At 68.7% G+C, this 26,482-nt stretch overlaps 1 protein-coding gene across 3 annotated transcripts; it reads left to right on the top strand.

Annotated features, from left to right (window-relative positions):
- Positions 1-1,670: 1,670 nt before the first annotated feature.
- INF2 (inverted formin 2) lies at positions 1,671-26,482 on the top strand. Of its 3 annotated transcripts, XM_036217565.1 has the most exons (23): positions 1,671-1,800; positions 12,211-12,610; positions 13,732-13,847; positions 13,915-14,074; positions 14,510-14,543; positions 15,450-15,591; positions 16,230-16,371; positions 16,450-17,307; positions 17,788-17,933; positions 18,022-18,083; positions 18,731-18,833; positions 19,002-19,087; positions 19,539-19,639; positions 20,292-20,362; positions 20,437-20,544; positions 20,796-20,866; positions 21,530-21,647; positions 21,864-22,028; positions 22,150-22,222; positions 22,349-22,510; positions 23,052-23,678; positions 24,036-24,092; positions 25,610-26,482. In XM_036217565.1, the coding sequence occupies exons 2-22, from the start codon at positions 12,220-12,222 to the stop codon at positions 24,089-24,091; spliced, it is 3,792 nt and encodes a 1,263-aa protein (XP_036073458.1). In that variant the 5' UTR covers positions 1,671-1,800; positions 12,211-12,219; the 3' UTR covers position 24,092; positions 25,610-26,482. The 3 variants fall into 3 exon arrangements, with proteins under 3 accessions (XP_036073458.1, XP_036073456.1, XP_036073459.1); XM_036217563.1 differs by lacking the exon at positions 1,671-1,800 and having other exon boundaries at positions 12,175-12,610; XM_036217566.1 differs by lacking the exons at positions 1,671-1,800; positions 24,036-24,092 and having other exon boundaries at positions 16,450-16,722; positions 16,816-17,307.

Here is a 26,482-nt window from a genome sequence, read left to right on the forward strand (position 1 = left end):
CCAGAGGTGGGGGCGGGGGCAGGAGGGCTTCCAGGAGGCCGCACTAGCTGCGGATGGGGGGAGGGGTCGAGGAGAGGGCCAGGGAGCTGGGGGCGGGGGCAGTGGTGGGGGCAGGAAGGCTGGCGGCCTTCCAGGCAGTGGCACGACCCCTTGCAAGGACTCAGCGCATTCTAAGAAGGCGAAGCCTGTCCAGGAGCAGCGGCCATGTTCTCATGTCCCCAGACTGGAGGGTGTCCCGGAGTCAGCAAGCGCCCTCCTTGGCAGGCTCTCCTGGGCACGCCTGGCACTCCAGTGCCCTCGCTGGGCACTGGCCTGTTGCCAGAAGCTGCTCCTGTGCTGGGGCGAAGCCAGGAGAGTTCCAGGGCTGGACAGGGGCAGCACCTGCTGAGAGCAGACAGTTCCCACCTTTGTCCCCACCGCACAGAGGGGCGCCCTGTGCACCAAAAAGGCACGAGGTTGGCCCCAGGCTGGAAGCGAGAGCAAGGCAAGGAAGCTACCAGCACCGATCTGGAGCCACTGTGTCCCTCGCCCTTCCCTCTGCCGGGAGCCCCTCCCCACAAGCCTCCTGGGGTCAGCACCCAGCAGGTCCTGGGGACACTAGCCAAGACAAAATGAACAACTACAGATATTTCATCTTCATTTGCTTATCGCACCCTGGTCACAACCTCTAGGGACACTTGTCATTCTTTCACAGATGGGGAAACTGAGGTTCAGCAGTTCCTAAATGTCTGAGCCAGGGTCACACACTGAGAGTGTGGAGCAGGGTCCTCAGGGTGGGGTTGTGTCTCCCCCGTGGAACTGGGGGTGGACAGAGGCTGCCTCATGCAGCCCGGGGTCCCCAGGCCAGATGCGGTCTGCTCTCTGTGAGCTCCGATGCAAGGCTAGATGACAGAGGGACTTCAGAGGGCCGCCTGGCCTCCCGAGCCTACCCCAGGCAGCACTCAAGTGCGGCAGGGCAGAGATCATGGGCAGGTGGTCCCCCAGGCCTGGCGCGGTCGATGAGGCAGGACGGGAGAAGGGGTGACAGAGAACAGGGCCACAGCCTCTCGGCTGCTGGGGGCAGGCGCAGCTTCCTCAGGCCCTCTGCCTGCACCCCCGCAGAGTTCAGGGTGTCCAGAGACCACGGAGACCCCACCAGGGCGGTCAGGGAGGGCCGCTGGGAGAAGGATGCAGGGCTGGCCCGGTTGATGGGATGCTCGCCATCCCAGAAGCTGCAGAGAGCCGTCTCCCGTGCGGGGACCTCAGGCGCGGGGGCGTGGGGTCAGCGGTCTGCGCAGGGGTCCCGCGCGGGGTCAGAGGGAGATGCGCGCCTGGGAAGCAGGTCCCGCCCGCCGGGCGGAGAGCGCCTGCCGGTCCGGGTGGGCTGGGCGAGGCCCGGGGGAGGACATCAGGAAGGGGGCAGATAGCGAGGTCCCAGGTAGGGGGTCGGCCCTCCTGTTTCCCAGGCACCGCTCCGCGCGTCCCCCCCGCCCCTCAGGGGCCAGGCAGGCGGCGCTAGGAAGGGGCGGACCTCCGTGGGAAGCCGCGGGGTATTTATAGTCGTGGGGAGATTCCCCTGGAAACGCCCCCGCAAGCCGGGTCGGAGTGGGCGGAGTCTCTTCGGCGACCCCCCCCCGGCTCCGCCCCCGGCCCGCGCTCGGTCCCCACGTGGCTGCCGGCGGGCGGGGCAGGGCGGGGCAGCACCTCCTCTTCCTCCCGCGCCCAGCCCGAGTCCTGCCGAGCCATCGGCGGGCGCCCCCGGGTACCCGACAGGACTGAGCGCTGGCCGCACCCCCGGCGCCCGGCCGCCGCCCCCGCCCGGTAAGTCCGCTCGCTCCGGGGCCGCCGGAGCCGCGGGGAGACAGTCAGGGCGGCGGGGGGCGCTCGGGGCTGGGGCGTGGGCTGAGGCAGCGGCGTGTGCGCCTCAGGTGGCAGCGAACGACCCCGGACTCTGGCGGGGACCCGGGGGCGCCCCCGGCCCCTCCGGCCCGCGCCCCCTCGGACAGCCGGCCCGCTGCGGAGATGCGGCCCGAGTGGTCGAGAGTCGGCCGGGACGCCGCCCGGTGCTCGCCTCACGGTTGCCACATCCTGACCATGAATCAGCCGCAGTTGGGAAAATAAACTTCCACTTGGGCTTCGCCGCCAGGGCGACAGCGCCAGGAGCGTCGGGGTCCCGCCCGGGCTGTGGGTCAGCAGCTGCCCGCGCGCAGGCGAAGGCACACGGGGCGCGGGCACCCCAAAGATGTCTGGGAGGGAAGGAGCGAAGCACAACCCTCTGCTCCTCCTGGTTGGGGCTGGTAGGCCTGGAGGTGGGAGACTGGCCTGTGCGCCCCCGTTCCCACACCTGCACCCCGTCCTGGCGAGGGGACTGGAGGGACCCGTGAGCTCAGGCGGACGGCCAGGCGACCAGCCCCGCCTCTTATTGCCTCCAGCGGCTCCCGGCTAGGAGGGGGCATCGGCCTGCCTTCCTGAGGTTCTTTGACCCAGGACCCAGGCTGTTTGGTGGCCCCCTTCAGTTGTGACCACAGAGTTAGGGCCCACCCCAGCTGAACACACGGGGAGTCCCCATGGCCTGACCCTGCCCCAGCAGGACCAGGAACTCTGCCAGAGGTCAGGCACACCCACGCAGGCGCCGGAGCGGGACAGTGCCCTTCTTGTGGCCCCGCCCCCGCCGGTCCCGCCCCTCCCCCCCCCAGCAGTGCACCTGCCCTGCCCCTGGCCGGCTGTGGGCCTCAGTCTCCCCATTGCCATTCTGAAGGGGGAGGACAGTGGCTCAGGCACGGACCTCCTCCCTGGTGCCCTGTGGTGGCGGCGGCAGAGACTTAGAGCCGAAGCCCCCAACTCCGTGGAGTGGCCGCCCCGGGGGGGAGCGCCCTTTAGTGAGGCAAACCACAGGATGCGGTTCTGAGTCTGGGGTCTGAGACCTCACACTGGCCCCGCCCCTCACCAGCTCAGTAGCTGGTGCTGTGAGCCCCTCGTGGCCCTTAGCCAAGCTCTGACCTCCATCCGTTCCCCAGGAGCTCAGGGATTGGGCTGACAGAGAGGTCATCGCAGCCCACAGGCAGGAAACGGGGGTGCTGCTGGGGGGTGTGGATCCAGGTGACGAGGTGTGGCTGCCCCCCACGACCACCCAGGTGGCCCGTCTGCCCGGCTCCCTCGCTGCAAAGAGTTAACCGCCAGGTGATGCCCCCACTTTGTGGAGGTGCTGACGGGCTGTCTGAGCTAATCGCACCCCTGGCTCTGTGGGACCTTAAATAGACTGGCTCCCCTTGCAGCCAAGTGCAGTTGTTTTCCAGGCTGGGAACGTGAGCGGGTTAGTGAAGGCTGTGGGCGGGGTGCGCGGTAACCGGGTGACAACAAGGTGCTGCCTGTGGGCGCAGGGCGCTTTATAATGCCTCTCGCCTGGCTCGAGCCTCTCTGCACGGGCCAGCGGCCGAGCTCTGGACCCAGGCAGCGGGCTTCTCAGCAAGCTCTAGCCCCTGGCTTTTGAGGGCACCTAGAGGGAGGCGGGGGGGGGGGCAGAGTTCTCCCCGCAGTCCAAGGGACAAACGAGGCCCGACTCCGCTGTCTGGCCTCCCCTCGCCCACTGCAGCCTTGCACACAGCAGATGTCAACTAGTTGCATGGTTCAGGGCCCAGTGCACATGGTGGACTGGGTGGGGAAGGCATGTTCACCCCTATCTCTGCAGGGCTGTCCCCAGGGATTGGAGCCAGGCCTTGGGACCCTGGATCTCCAAGATGAGCAGGCTGGTTGCAACCCATTATGAAGGGACTGCCTGGGAGGGGGTGAGCTCCCCCATCACTGGGGCCCAACCAAGTGGCCCATTCAGGAGGCTCCCTCTCCCGCCAGCCACACCCTGGTGAGGAGGGTCCTGCCTGGCCCACCTCTGCCCACCGGACACCCTGAGTCCTGTGGTGGTGTGGGGTCTGCTCACACAGCTGTCCCACCGGGCTGGCACACGGCGACGGGGAACCGCCAGGCAGGGAAGGAGCCGGGGGCCTGTCCTCCCAGGAGGGACGCCTGCGGCGGGGCTTCCCTCCGCCACGTGCCCGTCGGCCCCGAGCCTGGCTGTGCGTTGCCACGTTCCCACACCGAGCCCTGCGCAGGGTCTGTGCGGAATGAGTGAACGAGCCCGCCCGCGTGCTCCGGGCGTGCTCCCGGCCTGGTGCTTGTGCTCTGTTCCACAGATGGGGACACTGAGGCCCGGTGGCTGGGTTACAGGGTCAGGGCCACCATTCCGCAAGAGGCATTTATAAAGCCCCTGCTGTGTGTGCCGGACTTGGCAGGTGCTCCAGTGGCTGGAGGGTGGTGTACGCCACGCAGGACGTACAGAAGGCGCTCCCCGGGGGTCGGAGGGAGAACTGGCTGGCCCTGGTGCAGCACCTGGAGGCCTGGGCTGTCCCCAAACACCCCATCACCACGATGGTACCCTGGAAGTCCCAGTGGATTGGAAGGGTCGGGAGGGTGGACTGAGAGCCACCAGCTCCCTCCAGGCTGGGCCTGGGCCAAACCCACAGGGAAGACAGAGGCATCCTGGGCAGGCAGGGGCGGGCGCATGGCCAGTGCTGCTGTGAGGCCAGGCTGACCAGGACCATCGGGTGAAGGCCTCCAAGATGAGGGGCAGCCGGAGAGCGTGCCAGGGCCGGAGAAGGCTGACTCCGCCTCCCGTTTTCAGGTGGCTCCTCGAGGCCTCACATCAAAGCCCAGCGCAGACGCTGACCAGGGCGCAGTGGTCAGGGAGGAGAGGCCAGGCACCCACCTCCAGCCACTCACACTGCCCCGGGCAGTGTCCCCACACAGCCTCTGAGCCCCCGCTCGGCTGCTGTGGGCGGAGGCCAGCTGCAGCGCCCCCACACACGGGGTCCCAGCAGACCCCACCAGTGGGGCCGGGGTTTCCTTAAGCTTGGTCTTGGCTTCCGCCACGTGCTGGCGGACATGGGCGTGGATGCAGCGTGGAGTCTGGCCAGCTGTGAGAGAGGGCCTCGGTCTCCCCGTCTGTGCCTGGGCCCCAGTCCCCTGGGATGTGGCCTCGGGCCTCGGTCTCCCCGTCTGTGCCTGGGCCCCAGTCCCCTGGGATGTGGCCTCGGGCCTCGGTCTCCCCATCTGTGCCTGGGCCCCAGTGCCCTGGGATGTGGCCTCGCGTGCACCCTGCCTCCCCCGCCACCCCTGTCCCCAGTGCCCATTTCTGCTCCAAGCACAGCTCGGCACCGCCGCCCGCACACAGCAGCAGGGAGGCAGACATCTGCTCATCACCCATGGAGTGGGGAGGGGGTGCTGCCTGCCCTCCCCCCTGCCAGCTCTGCTCCCCACATGCGCAGACCCAGTGTCCTGAGGAGTAGCCCTGGTGCTCAGATTGGGTCCTGCCCACTTTGGGGCACCCTGGGCTCCCTCCCGGTACTCCCAGGCTGCCCCCTGGGGGCTGGGCCAGGTGGAGGGTGGGGGCAGAACCATGGGAGGAAGGCCAACACAGGCCCAGAGGTGGGACCCAGGAGGTCACCTTTGAAAGGAGGCGGGGGCTGCCGAGGCGTCAGGAACACTGGCTCAGCCAGGCCAGGCTCCCCAGGGAACATCGTGACCGCCTTACAGATGAGCAAAGCAAGTCCAGAACAGGCGTGACCCCCCAGGCGGCTGTCAAGGAATGCCACCAGCATCCTGCAGCAGACGCAGGAGATCTGGCTCGCCCGGTTGGGCTGGGCCGCTGGCGCTGACTGCCTGGGCTCAGGTGGCCCACGCCGAGTTGGGGCTGGGGAGGCGCGTGAGCCCAGCAGTGTGCGGGGGTCGGCACTGTGAGCAGAACCAGGGACTAAGGGGTCCTGCGGGCTGCCTGGGAGACACAGCTGGTCAGTGGCAGAGCCTGGTCTCGCCTAGAACCTGAGCTGGCCCCTGCGCCCCGCTCCTCCCCTGGCCCTGGCCCTGGCCGCAGCCGCGGCAGCACCGGCAGCACCGGCTGTGCCGGCTGCGGCCCCTCCTCCGCCCTCAGTCTGCTGCTGTGTTTTCCCTGCTCTGGGGCAGACGACCTCGAGCTGGGACACAGGACAGGGCTGGGGGTGGGGGACCGAAGGGACAGCGTTCGGGTACCACCTGACATCCTGGGCCTAGACCAGCACACACATCAGAGCTTTCCTTGCCGGGCACCCAGGGCCACAGGCGGACAGGGAGGGGCCGTGGGCCTCCTGGACGGGGCATCTCGGAGCTGCGCGGGTCTTGGGGGAGGATGCGGGCAGCGGGCGTCCTGCTGCAGCCCGCAGAGCCCTGCAGGTGGAGCCGCGGCCGGTGCTGGCACCTGCGGTAGAGCCGAGCCAGGTCCGAAGCCACAGGGCCACCCACGGGACCTGCCAATTTCCTCGCACCGCCACCCCCCCCCCCCTCAACCACACACAGGTCGGTTGTCATCACAGCCACAGAAGGCGCCGGAGGCCACCGTCGTCCTCGGCCCCGGCGTGCTCCCGTGTGGCAGAGCAGGGGGCAGGGCCCCCAGGCTCTGATCTGGCCACCAGCCCCTCTGGGGGCTCGCCACGGGCCCTGCTCTTTGTGCAGCTGTGGAGGCCGGGGCCCGGAGAGGCCCTGTGGGTGACGGGGCGGCAGCGGGAGGCGAGGGCAGACGTCCCTGCCAGCCCTCGGTGCCGGCTTCCTGGTGCGGGGGCCTCCGCCCTTCCTGTCTTTCCTGGAGCAGAGCGAGGCCACCCGGTGGTGGCGGGGGGGTGGGGGGTCCCAGGCTCAGGCCTGCGCGGCGAGGACCCCCTCCCTGTGGGGACCGGGGTGGGGGCAGCACTGTTTCCCGCGCCCGTGGGCCACTCTCCCTGCGTCTTCCTAACCCGGGGGTGTGGGGGGGGGTCCGTGGAGGGTGCAGCCGGCCAGGGCGGCTCCCTGCCCAGGACGTGCCCCAGCTTTCAGAGTGGCCAGCCCAGACCCCCGCCCCTCTCCACCCGGGGTTCCCACCAGTGCCTCGTTTGCCGCAGTGCCTGGGGGAGACCCCACTGCTGGCTCTGCCCTCTGCTCCCTGGTGACCTGAGCTGGGGTTGGCCGCTCTGAGCCCCACTCCCTGCGAGGTGCCATTAGTCCTCCTCACTCGCTGTCTGCCCGGTTGAGAAGTGACCACAGTCACCCCGATGCAGCCTCCGTTAGCACTCGGGCACGTGTCCCGTGTGGCGGCGCGGCTCACGCCGCTGAAACCACGGGGGGGCCAGGTGTCCTGCTTCTCGTCCCTGTTTCCTCTTGGCACTGCCGCGCGCCCTCGGCGCCTACTCGCCCCCTGCGGGCCCTGTCTGTTGTGCGGCCGGGTGCTGCATTGGCCGTGCAGGGCCCGCGCACACCCAGGGGTGTTCTGGAGGGCTTGCAAGGCAGGGGCCTCGCACTGCATTGCAGGACTGCAGCTGGCCCGAGGCCCTGTGCACTGTGAACCTGCGGGCCGGCGGGCGACGGGAGGACCCGCGCTTCACCCTCATTCCCTGAGGCCCGTGGCACGCAGGTCCCTCTGCCAGGCGTGAGCCGTGCAGCTGGCCCACGTAGGTCGGTCCCGGTCCCCTGAGGAGAAGTGAAACGGGTCCTGGAGGTTCAAATGGACTGGAGGTCGCAGGAGGGAGAGCAGTGGGAGCTTGTGGGGGAGGCAGCCTCGAATGCGGGGGGGCCCCCTTCACCCTACAGCGCCTGAGAGGAACGCAGTCCAAGGGTTGCCAGGCAGTGGAAAAATTTGGGTTCTTGGAGGAGCTAAAAATACCGTGTGGCAGCCCCTGCCTCCCCGTTCCGGAATCCTGCTCCTGCCATCTCGCCCGCCCACCCGGGGGAAGACAGGCTCACTCTCTGCACCCCGCCCCCGCCGGCTCGGGGCCCAGAAGCACCCCAGTCCCTGTGCTGATGTTGGCAGGGCCACCCCGAAGTCGCCTCCCCACGCCAGGCAGCTGCCTTCCTCACAGGTCCCCAGCCTTTGCCTCCCCTGGCCCCGCCCCCGCCCCTGGGTCCCCAGAGCCCCCCTCACAGGGGTGCAAACTCCCGCCCCGATTCTGGACTCCCCACCCCACCACACTGCTCAGAGCGCTGTGGGCCCATGCCCAGTGCCAGCCTCAGACCTCCCCACCCTCTGTGGCTCAGTTTCTCCATCTGCATGGCAGGGCCTAGATAGCTGGTATCTGGAGTCTGGAGGGCCAGTCCCCCGCCCAGCCCACACACCCTGCTTGACAGACAGCTGCCAGCAGGGCGGCGGCTCTCGTGAGTCAGAGAAGCTGCCCAGGCATATGGGCACCCAGACGGAGGTGCCAGCACCGCCGTGCCCGGCTGGTCAGACAGACCAGGGAGCAAATGGTGTGCCAGGAGGTGGCCAGGAGGCCCAGTGGCCTAGCCTCCTCCAGGGCCTGGGTGCAGCCCCTGTGTGGGCTGGGTAAGCACAGGGGAGCAGGGCCACCAGGTCGGTGGGCTGACCCCACTCAGTGCAAACACCACGTTATTGGCAGATAAAGGTAACTCATCCCACTAATGTCAGCCTCACGGTCTCCACCCGCGAAGGCCCCTGCCCGCCAGTCCCACTGGTGCAGGGGGAGGGGCGCATGGGCTGCTGCCGGGGGTGTCGAAGGGCCCCTGACCTTTCAGCTGGCCTGACCTGCGGGGTACTCGGGCCCTGGGAGCCCCATGGCACAGTTGCGCTGGCTGTGCAAAGCTCTGCAAATGCTAATTCCTACGCTGCGCGCTGGGCGGGCTGGCCCCGCCCCTCAGCCCGGGGAGCTGCGGGAACAGGGCGTTCCGGAGCTTGTGGCCCCGCCCAGGGCCGGCTGGCCACGCCCCACGCCGAAGCTGAGCCCCGGAAGGTGTCTGCTGCTCCACCCCGTCTTGGGGCCAGGCCTAGCTGGGATCGGGACACAGCCCGGGGGCTGGGCAGGGCCGGGCAGGGCCGCAGGGCGTAGGGCCAGGCAGCCAGACAGTATTACAATAGCCGCGAGCGTTCCTGAGCTCTCACTCGGTGCCCACCGGGTCCAGTTTCCTGAGATGGGAGCTGTCCCGACTGCAGAGGGGCAGTCACCTGGGGGCACACAGACAGTAAGCCCAGCAATGAGGCTCCGCCTTCTAGGCCACTGCCTTGCAGGCATCCAGAGCTTGTCAGGAGGGGTGTCACGCAGGACGCCCTCCCATGCTCCCTGCCACCAGGCGGGGACAGCAAAGCCTGCTCGTTCGGAGCTGCCGCAGCCGAGAGCCGGCACCCGGCACCCGGCACCGCCCTCGGCAGAGAGCTGAGGTCCCACGTGTGTGTATATGTTCGTCGTTACTATGTATACACGTGTGTTATGTAACCTGTACCCGTAATGTATACGGGCTACACAGGGTGTATGTTAATAGGTTACAGTATTTTCTATGAATAGAAAGCTTTGGAAAAGGGGGTTCCAGGGTGCTGGGCCCTGGGGGGACTGGGGAACCTGGGTGACCATCCAGAAGGGGGGTGTCCACATGACTGCTCGGGAGCACACTGGGCTTTCTCTGGTGGCCCTGAGCTGGAAGTGGGGACAAAGTTAGGGACGCGGTCACTTATTGATCAGGCCCGTGTTTGGGGTGACCGTTGCAGGGAGGGTGCTGGCTGCCGAGGCTGCCCCTCAGGGTTGGGGTCGGACAGCCTGCAGGCTGCTTCCTGCAGATGCAAAACCGGCTTCCTGGGCGGGTCGTGGGTCAGAGTTCTATCTTTGTGCATGGTCTGGCGGTTGTCCATTTATGTACTCAGTCTCTCATCCTGAAAAGCAGCGGGACACCTCCAGGGAGATGTTCTGAGCCTGGGACCTGCCCCTGCGGGCTCTGGAGGGGGCTGGGCAGCCCGGCGGGCCTCACGGTGGAGCGCAGACGCCCTGTCTGCGCCTGGCCACCGCCAGCAGAGCCCCGTGCACGCCCACTGCCCCACCGGGTACGTACAGCCACGTGGGGCGCGGCCCCCTTGTGCAGCTTGGCTCCAGGACCGCAGCCGGGCACACAGCACAGAATCTTCGCGGCAGGCTGACAGACGGGGTGGTCACCTTCTGTGCCCCCCCCCACAGACGAAGGCAGGGTCTTTTGGGCAAGCGAGCACATGGCCCCAGGTTCTGGGGGTGCAGAGGACTGAGCGGTGCCAGCACAGTGGCTCTCAGCAGTGCCGAGTGTCTCTGAGATATGTTTTCTCTGCAACCAGGGACCCCTGGGGCTCTTGGCTGGAGAGGACACTTGGGATGCCAGAGGCCTGGCCTGGGAGAGTTCGTGCTCTGTCCACTCAGCCTCTGCCAAGGAAATGGGGACTTTGGGCCAGCGGGGGCGGGGGTGGGGGTGGGGAAGGGCGGTCAGCTCTGGGCGCCTCTTTAGGCAGCAGCACCCAAGGGGGTGGCAGTGAGTGCAGAGGCCCAGCCGCCGTGCTCTTCATGGTGCTGGGAGCAGCCCCCTCACCAGCCCAGGAGGGGCCGGGGCTGTGGCGGGCAGCGGGGCCGCTCAGCGGTCAGCGTGATGAGAAGCCAGGAGAGCGGGAGGGGCAGCCCGAGGCAGAGCCTGGAATGGGTGGGCAGACGCGGCCGGAAGGTCTTGCACGTCTGGGTGAGTGGACAAGGCCAGGGGCCAAGGGCTGGGCGGGTGGGAAAGACCGTGGAGTCACGAGTGGGGTCCAGCACAGGGCCGAGGCTGCCGGCCCCGGAGGAGGGCCGGTGAACATCCCAACGTTCCCCTTGCCGGCGGGGGGACATCCCTGCCCACTGCCTCTCGGGAGGCGCCCAGCAGGCCGATTCCGGAAGAACAGGTGAGGACTCAGGGTCAGACAGGACAGGGACTCCGCCGAGGTCTGCGGCACATCCGCAGGTCAGAGCCCGCCCCCCCTCAACCAGGCCGCCTCCCGGGAGGGCCCCAGGGGCCCCACGGGGCAGCTGGCCAGGTGGGAGGGCGAGGGGCGGGCCTCTTGCAGTGGACCCACTGCCAGCGGAGGAAGGGCTGCTGAGACGCCAGGTGGCCCTGGCTGTTCTCTGCTCCCAGCAGGCCGGGGGGCTTACGCCCGAGCCCCTCACCGAGTCAGGAGGCAGCAGGGCGCCCAGGAGGGGACGTGCGCTGGGTTCTCGTACCCACTCAGCCCCTTCCCCCCCGCGTGACCTCTGCTGGCCCCGGGGTCCCCCCTCTGAGTTACCAGGTCCGGTCGCCCTCGGCATGAGCTGCGCTGGCCGTCCAGTGTCTCGCGGGCTCCAGGCCTCCCTCTGGGGTCCAGTCTCCCTCGGCTCTACGGCTTCCCGCTCTGGGGATGTGAGCACATGACCCGGCTTTGGCTTCTCTGGGCGCCACCCCCGTTTCTCCTTCTGTAGACTGGAGCTACACAGTGCCTGCCTCTGGCGGTGGGAGGCTGGGGGCGGAGGCGGGCGGGGCAGGGCCCTGGGCACGGAGCACAGTGGAGTCGCATGCCTGCCCCTCAGCTCCCTCCCCGCGGCTCCACGCTGCTCCTCTCAGGCACTAAATTTAAGAGCCAAGCCATACATGGTTGCCGGAGAGCCCGGGCCGCCCTGACCTCTGGGGCCAGTCCCCAGGGGCTGTGGTTGCGGATGGCGTCATGGCCATGCGCCCCAGAGGTGGGGCATGGTGGGTGTGGCGATGACAGACGGCCCATCTGTCCTGCTGTTGTGCTGGGGGGATGTTCTGGGCCGGGGTCACCTGCTGCAGCAGATCTGATAGATCTCCACACACCGAGGGCCTGGGGGACACCTGGTCCTCCACCTGCACACAGGTTGACATGCTGAGGCCACAGAGCCAGGGACTGGCAGGGCCGTTGCCTCACGGGGCCCTGGTCTTGCCTGGAATTGGGTGGACGCTTCGCGTGACCTTCGAGTCGGCCCCTCCCAGCACACCTGGAGCGTCCAGAGACAGTCCCTGTGCAGTACCCACTGTGCTCTGCTGGCCCGTCCACTGGGCAGGGGCAGCACCTCGGGGCGCGGTACGGGAGCCCCAGACGCCGTTTGTCGCACTGTCACTGCTGGCTGGGTCCGTGGTGTCCCGGCCATTAGCCGCCTGGGGTCCTCATGCCTACAGAGGGTGGTGCTGCTGGCTCCTCGCTGCTGTGGCCGTTCAGTCAGGGATGGGTGCGCGGCGCGCCTGGCCTGGGCGTGGGTGGCATGGGGCGGCGCCGACACAGCGGGAGGCCCGGGCGCCTGGGGGACCGCCGGCTCCGCCTGGCAGGTGGAGACGCCGGGGCAGAGGATGCCGCCTCCGCCGGCCGCGCGCGTCCGGGCCGCAGGCTGACCTCCGCCCCCTCCGGCCCCGCAGCTCGGCAGGATGTCGGTGAAGGAGGGCGCGCAGCGCAAGTGGGCGGCGCTCAAGGAGAAGCTGGGGCCGCAGGACGCGGACCCCACGGAGGCCAACCTGGAGAGCGCCGAGCCCGAGCTGTGCATCCGGCTGCTGCAGATGCCGTCCGTGGTCAACTACTCCGGCCTGCGCAAGCGGCTGGAGGGCAGCGACGGCCACTGGATGGTGCAGTTCCTGGAGCAGAGCGGCCTGGACCTGCTGCTCGAGGCGCTGGCCCGCCTCTCGGGCCGCGGCGTGGCCCGCATCGCCGACGCCCTGCTGCAGCTCACCTGCGTCAGCTGCGTGCGCGCCGTCATGAACTCCCAGCAGGGCCTGCAGTACATCCTCAGCAACCAGGCCTACGTGCGCCAGCTCTCCCTGGGTGAGCCGCGGGCGGGAGCGGGCACGGGAGGGGAGAGCTCGGCTGGGCAGGCAGGGAGGGCTTCCTGGAGGAAGAGCCAGTTTCCCATTCGCCCCGCGCCTGAGACCCCCAGGCCGCCTTGGAGCCATGGCTCCCCCACCAGCCGCACCCCGTTGCCCCTCTGTTCTGCGGCTTTGCCCTGATTTTCTGCCCAGCTTTGTGCTGGGTCGGGCCCCGCCCCACCCTGGTCTCCAGCCTCCAGGCCCCGTCCACACCGTGGCAACTTAAATCACCCGAGTCGAAAACACACTCCAGCAGGCTCCGCGCCCTTGGCCTTGGCTGGGCAGCGGTCCTTCAGGTCTGGCAGGCACCCGCCAACGGCACCATCGGCATCCTCTGCCCGCCCCTGCCCTGTCCCCTGCTCCGGCCACCTGGGGGCCCCCAGTGTCCACCTCCACCCCAGGCTGGTCTGCTTTGTGAGGCTTCAAAGTCCCGCTCACCCTGTAAGTTCCAGCTCACTGTCACCTCCTCCAGAAAGTCTGCTCAGGCGGCACCCTCGGTTAGTCCTGAGGTCCCTGGTAGACAGTGGTCACTGTGCTCCTTGCCCTCCGGGCTGCGCTGCTCCCTGGCAGCGACCAAGTGCCTCATGCTCGGGCTCCAGGGGGGAGCAGTGACAGGTGGGCCAGCACATGGGGGCAGGTGTCAGCATGGGTGAGCGGGACAGAGGCTGCCTCGTTCCCGTACGACCCAGTCTGGCCTCGCTGTGCGTCTGTAGAGACCTCTGTGACTTGCTCTCAGCAGGGCCAGCCAAGGGACACCCGAGAACTTGCCCAGTTCAGGGCGTGAGGTGGGAGGCAGTTGGTACTGAGACTGGGGACTCGGGCCAGGGAGGTGCGCCCACAGGCCCAGAGGCAGCCGGGGCAGAACCCGGGCGACCGGGGCTGCCCCGCCTCAGCCTCTCCCCGTGAGGTCTGCCCCTATGGTCCGGGGGCAGTCAGCACCGCTGGAGAGGTCAGCACCCCTGTGTCCGCAGGCGTAGTGTGGGTGTCTGGGCAGGAGGAAGGCACGGGTGGGGGAAGGGCTGAGGGGGCGGCACGGCCTGGGGACATGGGTCCCGCTGAGACGCCCCTGGCCCATGACAGCTCTGGACACCTCGAACGTGATGGTCAAGAAGCAGGTGTTTGAGCTGCTGGCCGCCCTGTGCATCTACTCTCCCGAGGGCCATGCCCTGGCCCTGGATGCCCTGGACCACTACAAGGTGAGCACCCCGGCGGCGGGGGCCTAGGCGGGGCCCGGGGTGCGGGCTGACCCCCGACCCCCCCCAGGCGGTGTGCAGCCAGCAGTACCGCTTCAGCGTCATCGTGAACGAGCTCTCGGACAGCAGCAACGTGCCCTACGTCGTCACCCTGCTCAGCACGGTCAACGCCATCATCCTGGGCCCCGAGGACCTCCGCGCCCGCACCCAGCTGCGCAGCGAGTTCATCGGTGACAGGGCCCCTCAGGCAGCCGGGCCTGCCCTGACCCCCACCCCCCCCAGAGAGGCCCCGAGCCCCGGTTCCCCCCAGGGCCCCAGAGGAAGGCTCTGTCATGGCCCAGGACGCCTCCTGCCCCCACCTGGTCCCTTCAGTGGACCGGGGCCTTCGGAGGGCTGGAGGGCTCTTGGTGTGAGGCAGGGTGCCCGACCCCAGTCCCAGCCCTGCCAGGCATGGCAGTGACCACTTAACAGACAGCTCTGTGTGTCCGGCAAGATGTCTGCCTCGCAGCCTCCCTGGTGGGCATGGCGGTTTCCTCCTGCCCCGTGGGCTGAGCGCTCTGGGTGGTGGGAGTGAGGACAGGGAAGACAGAAGCCACAAGTCACCCTGGGGTCGGGAGGTTGGCTGGAGCGGCCTGCGAGGCTCACTGGCCCCTGTCCCTCCCCAGGGCTGCAGCTGCTGGACATCCTGACCCGGCTGCGGTGAGTCCCCACTCTCTGCTCCCCGGAGCCAGCCCTGCCCCCCTCAGGTCCCAAGCAGCACCTCCAGAAGGGCAGGGAGGAGCTTCAGGGTCTGGACAAGATGCCAGCCTGCCACCCCTAGCCCTGCAGGACAGGCTGGTCTGTGGGAGTTCCCCACCCACGGGCTGGGCAGCTGTCCCCAGAAACTAGGGCTGCCGGAGGCGATACAGGACATCTAGTCAAATCAGGCTGCAGATGGACCAAAGATCAGTATAGCCCAGATTCAGCACGGGACATACTTATGCTAAAATCAGTCACTGTTTTACCTGAAATTTAAATTTAACTGAGTACCTGGGAACCCACGTAGCCGAGGATCCCCGTCTGGGGCTTCATTGGGACCGCTCTCCAGGGTGGGAGCACCCCAGGAGGAAGAGGCGAACTGGTGTAACTGGTGCTAAACTGGCCTAAGCCAAAGGTCTACTGGTGCTGAGAGGCCCCGCCCCCACACCACTGAGGGTGCAGCTCGTTGGCCAGGCTGAGATGACTGGCAGGTCCTGGGTCCAATGAACACCCAAGCTCCTTCTGGTCAAAAGCCCTGCCCCCACAGTGGACCCCCTCAGGTGTGGTCTGGGGGCCTTCTCCCCTTCCTGTGCTGCCTCTGGCACTTCCGCTTTGGGCCACATCTCTCCCTTTCCAAGGGGTGTGGAGCTGCTTGCTGACCCCTGGGCAACCTGGAGGACGCCGGGGCCCAGACCTGTGAGCGTCCACACCTGACTAGAGAGGCCAGCCCCCACTTCCCCCAGCTGTCCCCTGGTTATGGGGGCCACATGCTGGCCTGGGCCCTGCTTGGGGTTGTCCGTGCGTCTGCCTGGGGTGGGGGAGGCTGGTGGGAGCTGCAGGCTCAGCTGCCCCGGCCTCTCATCACAGGAACCTGGAGGATGCCGACCTGCTGATCCAGCTCGAGGCCTTCGAGGAGGCCAAGGCGGAGGACCAGGAGGAGCTGCTGCAGCTCTGCGGAGGCGTGGACATGAACAGCCACCAGGAGGTCTTCGCCTCCCTGTTCCACAAGGTGGGCAGGGCGGGCACCCTTCTGCCCTGGTCACACGCCTTTGCCTGGGCAGTGGGGCCAGGTCTGGAGCCGCACCCAGGGAGTAGCAAGGGACCAGGGGCAGATGAAAAAGAAGAGCTACGGCGGGCAGCCAAGGGCAGGGCTGCCCAGAGATGGCTCTGCTGTGCTGGGCCCCAGCAGGCTGGCCACCATCAAGTGGACTGAGGTGACTTTGGAACCTGTGGGAGGCAGGGGGCTGAGTTCTGGTTTGGCTCAGGCCTCCCTGGCCGGGACCTCCACCATTCATTGAGCCCAGTGGCTCGCAGCCCAGGCTGAGAGTCCCCAGGGGCCATCCAGAAACATCTGCAGACATGCAGGTTGTCACAGTGGGGCAGGGGTGCCGATGGCTTCGAGTGAGCGGAGAGCTCCAGGAACCCTGCTAAACACCCACAATGCACAGGGCAGCCCCCAGGCCAGAGAGCGATCGGGCCGGGTGTCAGCAGAGTGGCGCTCTGGGAACCCTGATGCAGGCTGAGCGCCAGGGCCCCTGAGAAGCATGGGGTGGCCACGGGTGTCTGCTTCTGGCAAGCGGAGGCCAGCGGTCAGCCCGGCCCGGGCAGGGGATGGCCGCTGACCGGACCCCGCCCTCACACCCCCAGGTGAGCTGCTCGCCGGTGTCCGCACAGCTGCTGTCCATGCTGCAGGGCCTCCTGCACCTGGAGCCCGCCCTCCGCTCCAGCCAGCTGCTCTGGGAAGCCCTGGAGAGCCTGGTGAACCGGGCCGTGCTCCTGGCCAGTGACGGTGAGCAGCCCTGACCCGGCCTGGTGGATGACACCGGGGGGCTGAGCCCACCCCTGACCCCTACTTCCTGCTCCACAGCCCAGGAGTGCACCCTGGAGGAGATGGTCCAGCGGCTTGCGGCGGTCAAGGGGCGGCCCCGCCCGAGCTCCCTGGATAAGGCCCACAAGGCTGTCCAGGCCAACCTGGGCCAGAGGCGGAGGGGCAGCTCCCCCCAAAACGTTGGCACCCCAGAGGCGGGCATGGAGGCCCAGCAGCCGGCAGTGACCCTCGCTAGCCTGCACACTGTCAGTAGACAGAGCGGGAGCCCCGAGGTGGCTCCAGAGCCAAGGGCCCTAGAACTACAGGCACCCACCCCAACCCTGCAGGCACCGCCCCTGCCCTGCTCCACTGCCGGGCCCCCTCCCCTCCCCCCGCCCCTGCCAGGCCCTGGAGCCTCCTTCCCCCCACCGCCCCCTCCACCACCACCACCGCCCCTGCCAGGCCCTGGGGCCTGCTTCCCCCCACCCCCGCCCCCCCTGCCAGGCCTAGGGGGCTCCTTCCCCCCACCGCCACCCCCCCTGCCAGGCCCTGGGGCCTCCTTCCCCCCACCCCCACCACCCCTGCCAGGCCTAGGGGCCTCCTGCCCCCCACCACCCCCTCCACCACCCCTGCCGCCAGGCTCCAGTGGGACTCTACCACCCCCACCTCCACCACTCCCGGGCATGGGGTGCCCACCCCCACCCCCGCCGCCCACCATGGGCTGGGGTCCCCCTCCACCACCACCCCCGCCAGGCACCTCTGGCGCCCCCACAATGGGTGGAATGGAGGAGGTCATCGTGGCCCAGGTGGACCACAGCCTGGGCTCCGCCTGGGTCCCTTGCCACCGGCGGGTGAAGCCTCCCGCGGTGCGCATGAAGAAGCTGAACTGGCAGAAGCTGCCGTCCAACGTGGCACAAGGTGAGGACCCTCGGGCCCCACAGGTGGCTCCCCTCTGGGGGCGGGGGGCTGCACCCTGCCGGGGGGGAGTAGCAGGTGGCCTTGGTGCGTGTGGGCTCGTGCCTGGCCTCCCAGGTGGAGGGCCAGGACAGGCTGGTCCCTGCTCTAGGCTCTTCCCCTATGTGGACTCAGGTGGGGGCAGGAACAGGTCAGAGGTCACCTGTGAGGCTCCTCTCCCCTCGCCAACACCCCACGGGCTGATGTGTGTCTCTGATGCCCCAACTCCTGCACTGCGCAGGCCCCTGGCTGGGTGCTTGCAGCCCCGGGAGTTTGGGGGTGGGGAGCTGTGCTCAGAGATCATGGCCAAGGTCGCTGTCAGCCTGGACCTCGTGTGATCCATGCGGGTACAAACTGCTTGCTAGCAGCTAGAGGGCTTCCTCCGCCAGGCCACCTGCCCCTCAGACCCCAGGGCCGGCATGAGCCTGACGCCCTCACCCGCAGAGCGCAGCTCCATGTGGGCGTCGCTGAACGGCCTGGGCCCCGAGGTGGTGGAGCCGGACTTCTCCAGCATCGAGCGGCTCTTCTCCTTCCCCGTGGCGAAGCCCAAGGAGCCCGCAGCTGCCCCCGCCAGGAAGGAGCCCAAGGAGGTGGGGCTGGGCCGGGGCTGGGGGCTCCGACGGGGGCGGGGCTCCGCGCCTCCTCCGGGTGCCAGACTCCCGGCTGCGTGTCTTCCAGATCACTTTCCTGGACTCCAAGAAGAGCCTGAACCTCAACATCTTTCTGAAACAGTTTAAGTGGTGAGCGCAGGGAGAGCGGGCAAGTCGGGGACGGCCCCGCCCCCAGCCCCGCCCCCAGTCCCGCCCCGCCCCCAGCCCAGCAGTCCCTCCGGCCGCCCATCCTGGGCTCCGCAGCGCTCTCTGCAGGCCGCCCCTGGGAAGTGCACTTCCCGTCCCTGGGGCCAGAGTCGGTGGGTGGGGTGATAACCGTACACTCCCCGGGCTGGGGGCCCTGGCGACCCGTCCAGACTCCCTGGGGAAGCAGACCCAGGGAGCAGCTGGGACCCCCTCCCACCCCACCAAGCCACAGACGGGCAGTGGCCGAGCCGGGGTGAGGACCTGGCGCTGCCCCCAGCCCTGTCCTTCCTGACGGGTCAGGCACCAGCTCCTGCTGCGGACCCACTGGGTGCTGCTGAGCCGCCCGCCTGTTTCCAGCATGGGAGGCGGAGAGTGCTCTGGTCGATGAGGAGTGGGTTCTTCAGCCCTGGCCTCATTGCTGTGTGACCGGGCAAACGGTTCACCTTCTGTGTCCCCAACCTCGTGGGCATGCGAGGAGACCCCAGTGTGGCCGGCAGAGGTGTCGTGGGCCGAGGGCCGTCCCCACCTGCCCGGCGGGATCCCTCTCCCGCTCCCCACTCTACCCCTGCCCGTTCTCTCGCTCCCTGCAGCTCCAACGAGGAGGTGGCTGCGATGATCCGCTCAGGGGACACCACCAAGTTTGACGTGGAGGTGCTCAAACAGCTCCTCAAGCTGCTCCCTGAGAAGCACGAGGTCAGCAGGGAGGCCGGACACGGGCCCTGCCGGGGGCTCCCAGCGGGAGTGGGGGACGGGCTGGGCCCGGGCAGGCAAAGCCGGCAGGCAGTCTCGGGGGGGCTCCCTGGGTCTGCTTCCTGGTGGGGGCGGAAGCTGGAGTCCCACGTGTGGGGCTTCTCCCCACAGATCGAAAACCTGCGTTCATTCACGGGGGACCAGGCCAAGTTGGCCAGTGCCGACCAGTTCTACCTCCTCCTACTGGCCATTCCTTGGTGAGCTGCGACCCGCCTGCCCCAGGGAGGGGGAGGGAGGCTGGGCGCAGAGAGAGCAGGGCTGGGCAGAGCAGCCCCAGGCGCCCGAGGAACGCTGCCCACCTCCCTCGTGCACCCCCAGCCGTGGCGCCTTTCGAGGGGACCTGCGGGGTTGGGGTCTACCTCCAAGCCAGCGGCATGGAGAGGTTGGTGGTAGACAGGGCCCCGACCCTCCCCGGAGACCCACACCCAGACTCTCGCCTCCTCTAAGTAGGAAGGGTGCCCCACAGGGAGGCCACTGGGTGTCCAGGCATCTGGGTGCCAGTCTGAAATGCCCCTTCCTGGGCCCCGCCCCAGTCCCCTGGGGCCCCGTCCCGGAATGCACATCCCCAGCTCCCGGAGTGGACCCTCAGGCTCCGCCCCCCGCGCTGCGGCCCCCGCTCTGACCGCCCGCTCTGCTCTGCCGCCCCAGCTACCAGCTCCGGGTCGAGTGCATGCAGCTGTGTGAAGGCACGGCCGTCGTGCTGGACATGGTGCGGCCCAAGGCCCAGCTGGCTCTTGCTGCCTGCAACAGTGAGTGGGGCCCGGAAGCCCTGGGGGCCGCCATGGGGGTGCCCACTCTCCCTGGTCCCACCAGCATTGCGACAGCCGGGAATGCCTGTGGGTGCTGACCTTCCGCACCCCACAGACCACCCGCCGCCCCAGCCGTGAGCCCGACACCATACACGGACCACACACACACACACACGCACACACATGCACACAGATGTGTACACGCGCAGCCACACAAGGTGCATGCATGCACACACGCGTTCACATGTATGCATGAACACATACACACGTTTGTGCGTGCACAGACATGCACACACATACTGCGCATACACACACCTAGTAGACTAGCGCACACGCACCATCATCTCTGAGCGGGTCGGGGCCTCACTGCAGCCACGGGGCAGCAGTGTGGACGGGCCCTGCCCCCAACGTGCAGCTCACTCTGGGGACACACAGCAGGCGTCCACAGAGCCAGGAGGGCCACCCTCCCTGAAGCCCCATGGGATGGTTAGCTGACAACCAGGGTGGCTACAGGTTCTGGAAGGTTCTGCTCAGCTCCTCACCCACAGAATGGGGCTGTGGTCACTTGCCCCCCGGGTCGCGAGCGCTGACCTGCTTCCGGAGCCCGGGAGCTCGTCGGCCGTGGGGTTCCAGCCGCCCGCCCCTCCCGCAGGCCTGCTCACCAGCCACCAGCTGCCCATTTTCTGCCAGCTAATCCTGAGAATTGGGAACTTCCTCAACTATGTAAGTGGCTGTGCCTCGGCTGCTCTCAGCCCCGTCCCCCGGGAGCCAGGGAGCCTCACTGCTGTCCCTCGCAGGGCAGCCACACAGGGGATGCCGATGGCTTCAAGATCAGCACGCTGCTGAAGCTCACGGAGACCAAGTCGCAACAGAGCCGCGTGACGCTGCTGCACCACGTGCTGGAGGTGGGCGGGGCCGGCGGCCCGCAGGCGCCTCCCCACGCCTCTCCTGGCCGTCCCGGGGGCGTCCGCACCCCGCGCTGCCTGCAGCCCCTCCCAGGAGGCCCCCATTCAAGCCCCTCTCCGCGCCCGCCTCGTTCTCCAGCTCCCGTCCAGGCCCAAGGGCACCGTGTGGACGTCCCAAGTGCCGAGGCCTTGCCGAGGGGTGGGCTCGTCGTCCGCAGGGCCCGGGGCTCACTGGGCGTGTGCTGTTGCAGGAGGCGCAGAAGAGCTACCCAGACCTCCTGCAGCTGCCGCAGGAGCTGGAGCCGCCGTCCCAGGCGGCGGGGTAGGTACCCCGGCCCCCTGTCCCCTGCCCTTTCCCGGGCTTCCCCTCGGGTCCCCCTAGTGAGGGGGCTGGGCCGTGCTGGGTCTCACAGCTGCAGGACACCAGGTCCCCCAAGAACCACTACCCGATGGAATGATCACTTTCTCTTTGGGACGGGAGCTCGCGTCCACCATGGCCTGTCCCCATGTGACTTAGAAAAGGACCATGAGGCCTCGAAGGGGCAGGGAGTGGCCATGGTCACACTGGGGGCTGGTCTAACACAGTCTCTAAAGCTTGGCCCGGGAGCGAGGCTGTGCCACCCCCGTCATGCACGTTCCGGAAGCGAGGCAGAGGAGGCCACCACGGAGCCACAAAGCCCAGAGGGGCCAGCTCCGGGGGCAGCCCAGGCTGTCTGAGCCCGGGCCCATGCTGCTCAGGAAGGTTCTGTGGTCTGCAAGCTGCTGGACCTCGAGGAGCGAGGTCGGGCTGAGCCGCTGGGGCTCCGCCCTGACACCCCAGGCCCAGCACCTGCCGCGGCGGGCCCCTCGCCCCACAGCGCTCGGCCGGCCCCAGGGCTCCGCTGTGCCCCTGGGAGCCTGCCTGTGTGTGGGGCCAGGCCCTGCTGTCCAGTAAAGCTGGACATCAGCCGTCACCTGATCCCCCCTGGCCTGCGGTGCCTTTCAGGGTCAACCTTGAGATTATCCACTCGGAGGCCAGCACCAACCTGAAGAAGCTCCTGGACATGGAGCGGAAGGTGTCGTCTGCCCCCGAGGTGCAGCAGCAGTACGCTCAGCGCCTGCAGGCGAGTGTGGCGGGCGCTCCCCAGGGAGCAGTGTCTGCACGCGCGCCCCCCCCCCCCCCCGCCGCGCCCGGGCGTCTGCCAGGCCGGGGTCCGCGAGGCCAGGGCAGGGGCCGAGGCCCGGGCAGGGGCCCCGCGGGCGAGGGGCGTCCCCCGATCCTGGGGCCACAGCGCCCAGGCCCCTTCACTGGGCCGTGACCACCGGGCCGTGACCCCCAGGCCAGCATCGAGGCGTCCCAGGCGCTGGAGGAGGTGTTCCAGGCCATCGAGCAGAAGAAGCTGGAGCTGGCCCACTACCTGTGCGAGGACGCCCAGCAGCTGTCCCTGGAGGACACGTTCAGCACCATGAAGACCTTCCGGGACCTCTTCCTCCGCGCGTTGAAGGTGGGGGGCTGCCGCAGCCAGGGCGGTGGCCAAGGGGCCCTCAGGGTCCGGGCAGGGCAGGCGCAGGTGGGCAGGTGCCTGGGGGCAGAGGTCACGGGTGCGGTGTCTGCCCCCCACACAGGAGAACAGGGACCGGCAGGAGCAGGCCACGAAGGCCGAGGCGCGGAGGCTGCGGGGCGAGGACGGGAAGCCAGGTGAGCCCGGCCCGGCGCGGGCGGCCGCGGTGGGCGCCCCGTCTGCGTGGCCCTCCCTCCTCAGGCCACCGGGGGGCTCCGGGGACCCCACACGCAGCGTCGCTGAGTGTCGTGGGGCCTTCTCAGTCAGGAAGGGCGGCAGGAAGCAGGAGGAAGTGTGTGTCATCGACGCCCTGCTGGCTGACATCAGGAGGGGCTTCCGGCTGCGGAAGACGGCTCGCAGCCGAGGGGACGCCGACGGGGGCGGCAGGGCGGCGGCCGCTGACTCCCCACGGGACAAGGCTCCCGGTGAGACTCGCCGCCTCCTCCCTGCGCCGCCCCGGTGCCCAGCACCTGCCTTCCTCCAGGAAGCCCTCCCTGACCTCACAGGGGAGCCTCTCATTGCCCTTGCTGCCCTGAGGTTGGGGACAGGCCTGGGGTAGGGGACAGCTGGGAGAGGCCGCTCGCCTGACAGCGTTTCCGTGCGTCTCTAACTCGACAGAGGGCTCCCGGCTGCTGTGGCAGTCATCTGTCCAGCCCCGGGTGGGCAGGAGGAATGGGGCCAGTGGGACGACTGACGGGGGCCCCCGTAGCTCAGAGGGGCCGAGGTAGGGGAGAGGAGCCTGGGGCCAGGGCTGGCGGACACGCTGCTCGGGACTCGGCCGCGCGTGGACGAGCAGGATTTCGAGGCCAGGGCTGTGCTGCAGGAGCCCACACCTGGGGACCACTGGCGGGGTGTGGGGGGGCATCGGGTAGATGCTGAGGTGGAGGGAGGCCCCCATGGGGCTCGTCGTGGGCAGGGAGCCCTCGGGGGGTGCCCGCCCTCCACTGACCCATGCTGCATCCACAGTGGTCTCCAGCGACCCCACGGGAGGCCCCGTGGGAGGCACCAGCTGCCCTGCCTCGGGGCCTGGTCTTGACGCCGAGGTGGCCAGGGAACCCCGGACCTGGGACCTCATGGATGCCACCGTCCCCGGCCCGGAGCCCCCTGGAGACATGTCGGGGGAGGACGACCCCCAGCCTCAGGGGAGGCCATCGTCCTGGTACATGGATGCCAGCGAGTTCCTGCCCTCGGCGGATCCCCAGAGCCCCCAGCCCTCTGTCGGGGCCTGGCCAGTGGCACTGGGGGACACGCAGGCCCTGAAGCCCCTTCACTTCTCCAGTGACATGCCCCCCGGGGCCGCGGGCTCAGGCCACGACACCGAGAACCCCGTAGCCCCACGGGGTGTCTGCCAGGCCGAGGACGACAGTGCAGACGAGGGACCAGAAGACACGGCTGCCCCCGGCCACGGCGCTGGGGACAGGGTCGAGGAGGACATGCCCCCAGATTCCACTCTGGACACGTCCCTGGACAGATCCTTCTCGGAGGATTCGGTGACCGACTCCTCGGGGTCCGGCACCCTCCCCAGAGCCCGCGGCCGGGCCTCGAAGGGGACGGGCAGGCGAAGAAAGAAGCACCCGTCACGAAGCCAAGAAGGTACCGTGGGCCCCCCCCCCCCCGTCACTCTCGTCCCCCGAGCAGGGGACCCGGACGGGCGAGCCACACAGGGCTCAGGGCGCCCGTGTGTGGTCAAGCTCACGCACACCACACCAGGACCCTGAGCCTCCCTGCAGCCGGCGGTCCCCCTGCCAGAGTGGGTGATTCTGGGGTGCCCCACGTCCCGGGAGGGGCAGCTTTGGGGGCTGCCCTGTGCCTGCAGCAGGAAGGCCGCCTGGCGCAGGGGCCTGGGGCATGGCCGTGCGTCTGCTCAGCCAGTCCACGCGGCCTCAGCTCCACGTCCAGGGCTCTCGCGGGGAATAAGCCGTTGAGTGCGTTTCTTTTATTTGAAAGCAGAGGTTGCCCCCGACTCTGATGATAATAAAACAAAAAGATTCTGTGTGATCCAGTAAGGTAGGTCCTCGGCCCGGCCAGCCGCGCTAACGGTGGTGGAGCGGGGCCCGCGCCGGCCGCCCGCTGGACGCTAACCCGCCCTCCGCAGCCGCCTGGGCCCAGCAGCCGGCCCCTCCCCGCCCTCCTGTGCCGCTTTTGGTGGGACCCGCCTGGCCCGCCCTCCCTGGGAGGGTGGGGACCGTGCCTGCTTAGCCGGTGTCTCCTCCGCTACGGCGACCGCAGAGCTGCTGCCCGCAAAGGCCGTGGGAGGGCGGGGTGGGCCGGGCCTGCTTGGGTGGCCTCGGGAGCTGGGCTCCGGCGCCTGGGGCGAGGGTGGCTTGGCCCCCGGGACCTGGCCGCAGCTGGGGTTGCCGCACCCATAACCCTGACTGACCCTGGGCTTGGCTGGCCCTGGCGGCCCCCGGGGTGACAGCGTTGCTCCGAGTCTGTCCACAGGGCACACCTTGGCCCTCTTCCGGCCCTGGCGTTGGCCACACATGTCCACAGGGAGGCAGCGAGGGACAGGGACGGCCCTCAGGCCAGGCTGCCAGGGACACAGGCCCAAACCCTCTGTGGTGGGGCCTGCTCCCTGGAGGCCAGGTCCTACGGGCAGCGAGCGGGTCCGTTCAGATGCAGGGGCCCAGGGCTTCCTGTCCCGTGGTTAGTGAGTCAGGCCGACCCCCTGGTGGAGGTGGCGACGTCGGCAGACCCCGCTGCCCAGAGTCACTGTCACTCTGGTCAGCGGTGCCCGGAGCGACATCCCCCGGTGTGCTTGGTGGCTGCAAAACGGTGAACCATTCTGCCGTTCCTGCCACAAACCCCCCTCCCGAGTTCCAGTCGCGTGAGCCTCGAGCGTGGGGGTGGCTCATCGCTGCAGCCCACGGTGATGCTCCCGGGCCCCTCCCCCCGCCCGGCCCTGCCCCTGGGCTCAGGCCTGGCCCCCTCCAGAGAGCGGGGCTGACAGGCCCCTGTGAGTGGCGTGAATGGCATTTTGACCAGCCGATTCTGCCCGCCCGATTTGATGAAACGGTTCTCAAACTTGAGGCTCCCGAAGGCCCACAGGGCCAGGACAGCAGCTGGTGGGACATTTGGGGGGGGGGACAGCGAGTGAGGGCCCGTGGACCGAAGTGTGTAGGGGTGTTGGATGGGCAGAGGGTCCTCGGGGCAGGGCCTGCAAGCCCTCGGGACCCAGCTGGAAGGACAAGCGGGGAGGCCAGTGCGAGGCCAGCGTGAGGGGCTGAGGAAGCCCCGGGGTGGGGGTGGTGGGGACCGACAGCTTAGACAGCGTGCAGCCTGGCCCGAGGCATGGGGACACAGGACCCCGTCCCCCCCAGGGGCGAGACCCAGCCAAGACAGGCAGACGGGAGCCAGCTGGCCGGGGCTCGTCCTGGCTCCTTACACCTGTCCACAGTGGGCCGGGGTGAGAGAGGACTCAGGGACCCTGGCCAGTGGTGACGGAGGGATGGTCAGGTCCCAAGGACCCAGACACAGGCACCCTGGCGCTGCCCCTGACCATGTCACTCTCTTCCTCCCCACAGGCCACAGGCCCAGGCCCAAAGCCAAGTGACAGCCCCACGGCCAGCCTCCCAAGCGGGCCATCTCCGTGCCTTACCCAGCCAGGGACGTGGGCCTCCCGGAGCCTTCTGGGAGCGCGTGGCCAGGACCCCGACGGGCATCGGTCCCACCCCACCTGGCGGCCTCCTGGACCGCCTGCACGCCCCTGCCTGTGGTCTGCTTTCTCAAGCCCATGCCCACACCTGCATGCCCGCGGCGCCCGCCTACAGGCACCCAGATTCTTCTGAAGACAGGCCCTCACAGACCCCCGCCCCAAAGCTGCGGCAGCCGGAGCTGGACCCCTACCTTCCCCTACCAGGCCCCACTCCCCTGCTCTGCCCCCCGCCCCCTTAGCCGGACCGAAGCAGAGTGGTTTTAACCAAAATATGACTATTTATGTGTTTTGGCTGTTCTGTGGTGGCTCAGTTGGGCGCAAGTGGGTGGCTGAGAGGGCCAGGGATAGAGGTAGGCTGGCCGGCAGTGCTGTGGGCAGGACAGGGTCCCTGTGCTCAGCAGACAGGTGGGGGACCGCGGGGGGTTGGCCCCCATCCCAGTGCGTCTAGCACGAAAGGCATGGAGGTGTCTGCCCACCCTGCGGCAACCCCCGGCCACCTTGCCAATGAAAGGACCCACCATGCAGCTGCTGCTCCCACCGCCAGAGGCCTGCCCCGCGCCCCTGCTGGACCGAGAGGAAGCCTAGAGGACAGGAAGGGTCCAGCCAGGGGGCTGCCCCCGCCCCTTACTGCGCTACCCAGCAAGGGGCAGCCTGCCCACGCCCCCTGCCCCCACCCCAGGTGTGCCGTCCAGGCTGGAAGCTGGAGGGACCTGGACCAATAAAGTACAGAGCTGGCCCAGCC

The sequence above is a fragment of the Rousettus aegyptiacus genome, unplaced genomic scaffold, assembly GCF_014176215.1.
Source record: "Rousettus aegyptiacus isolate mRouAeg1 unplaced genomic scaffold, mRouAeg1.p scaffold_m13_p_3, whole genome shotgun sequence".
NCBI classification, from domain to species: Eukaryota; Metazoa; Chordata; class Mammalia; order Chiroptera; family Pteropodidae; genus Rousettus; species Rousettus aegyptiacus.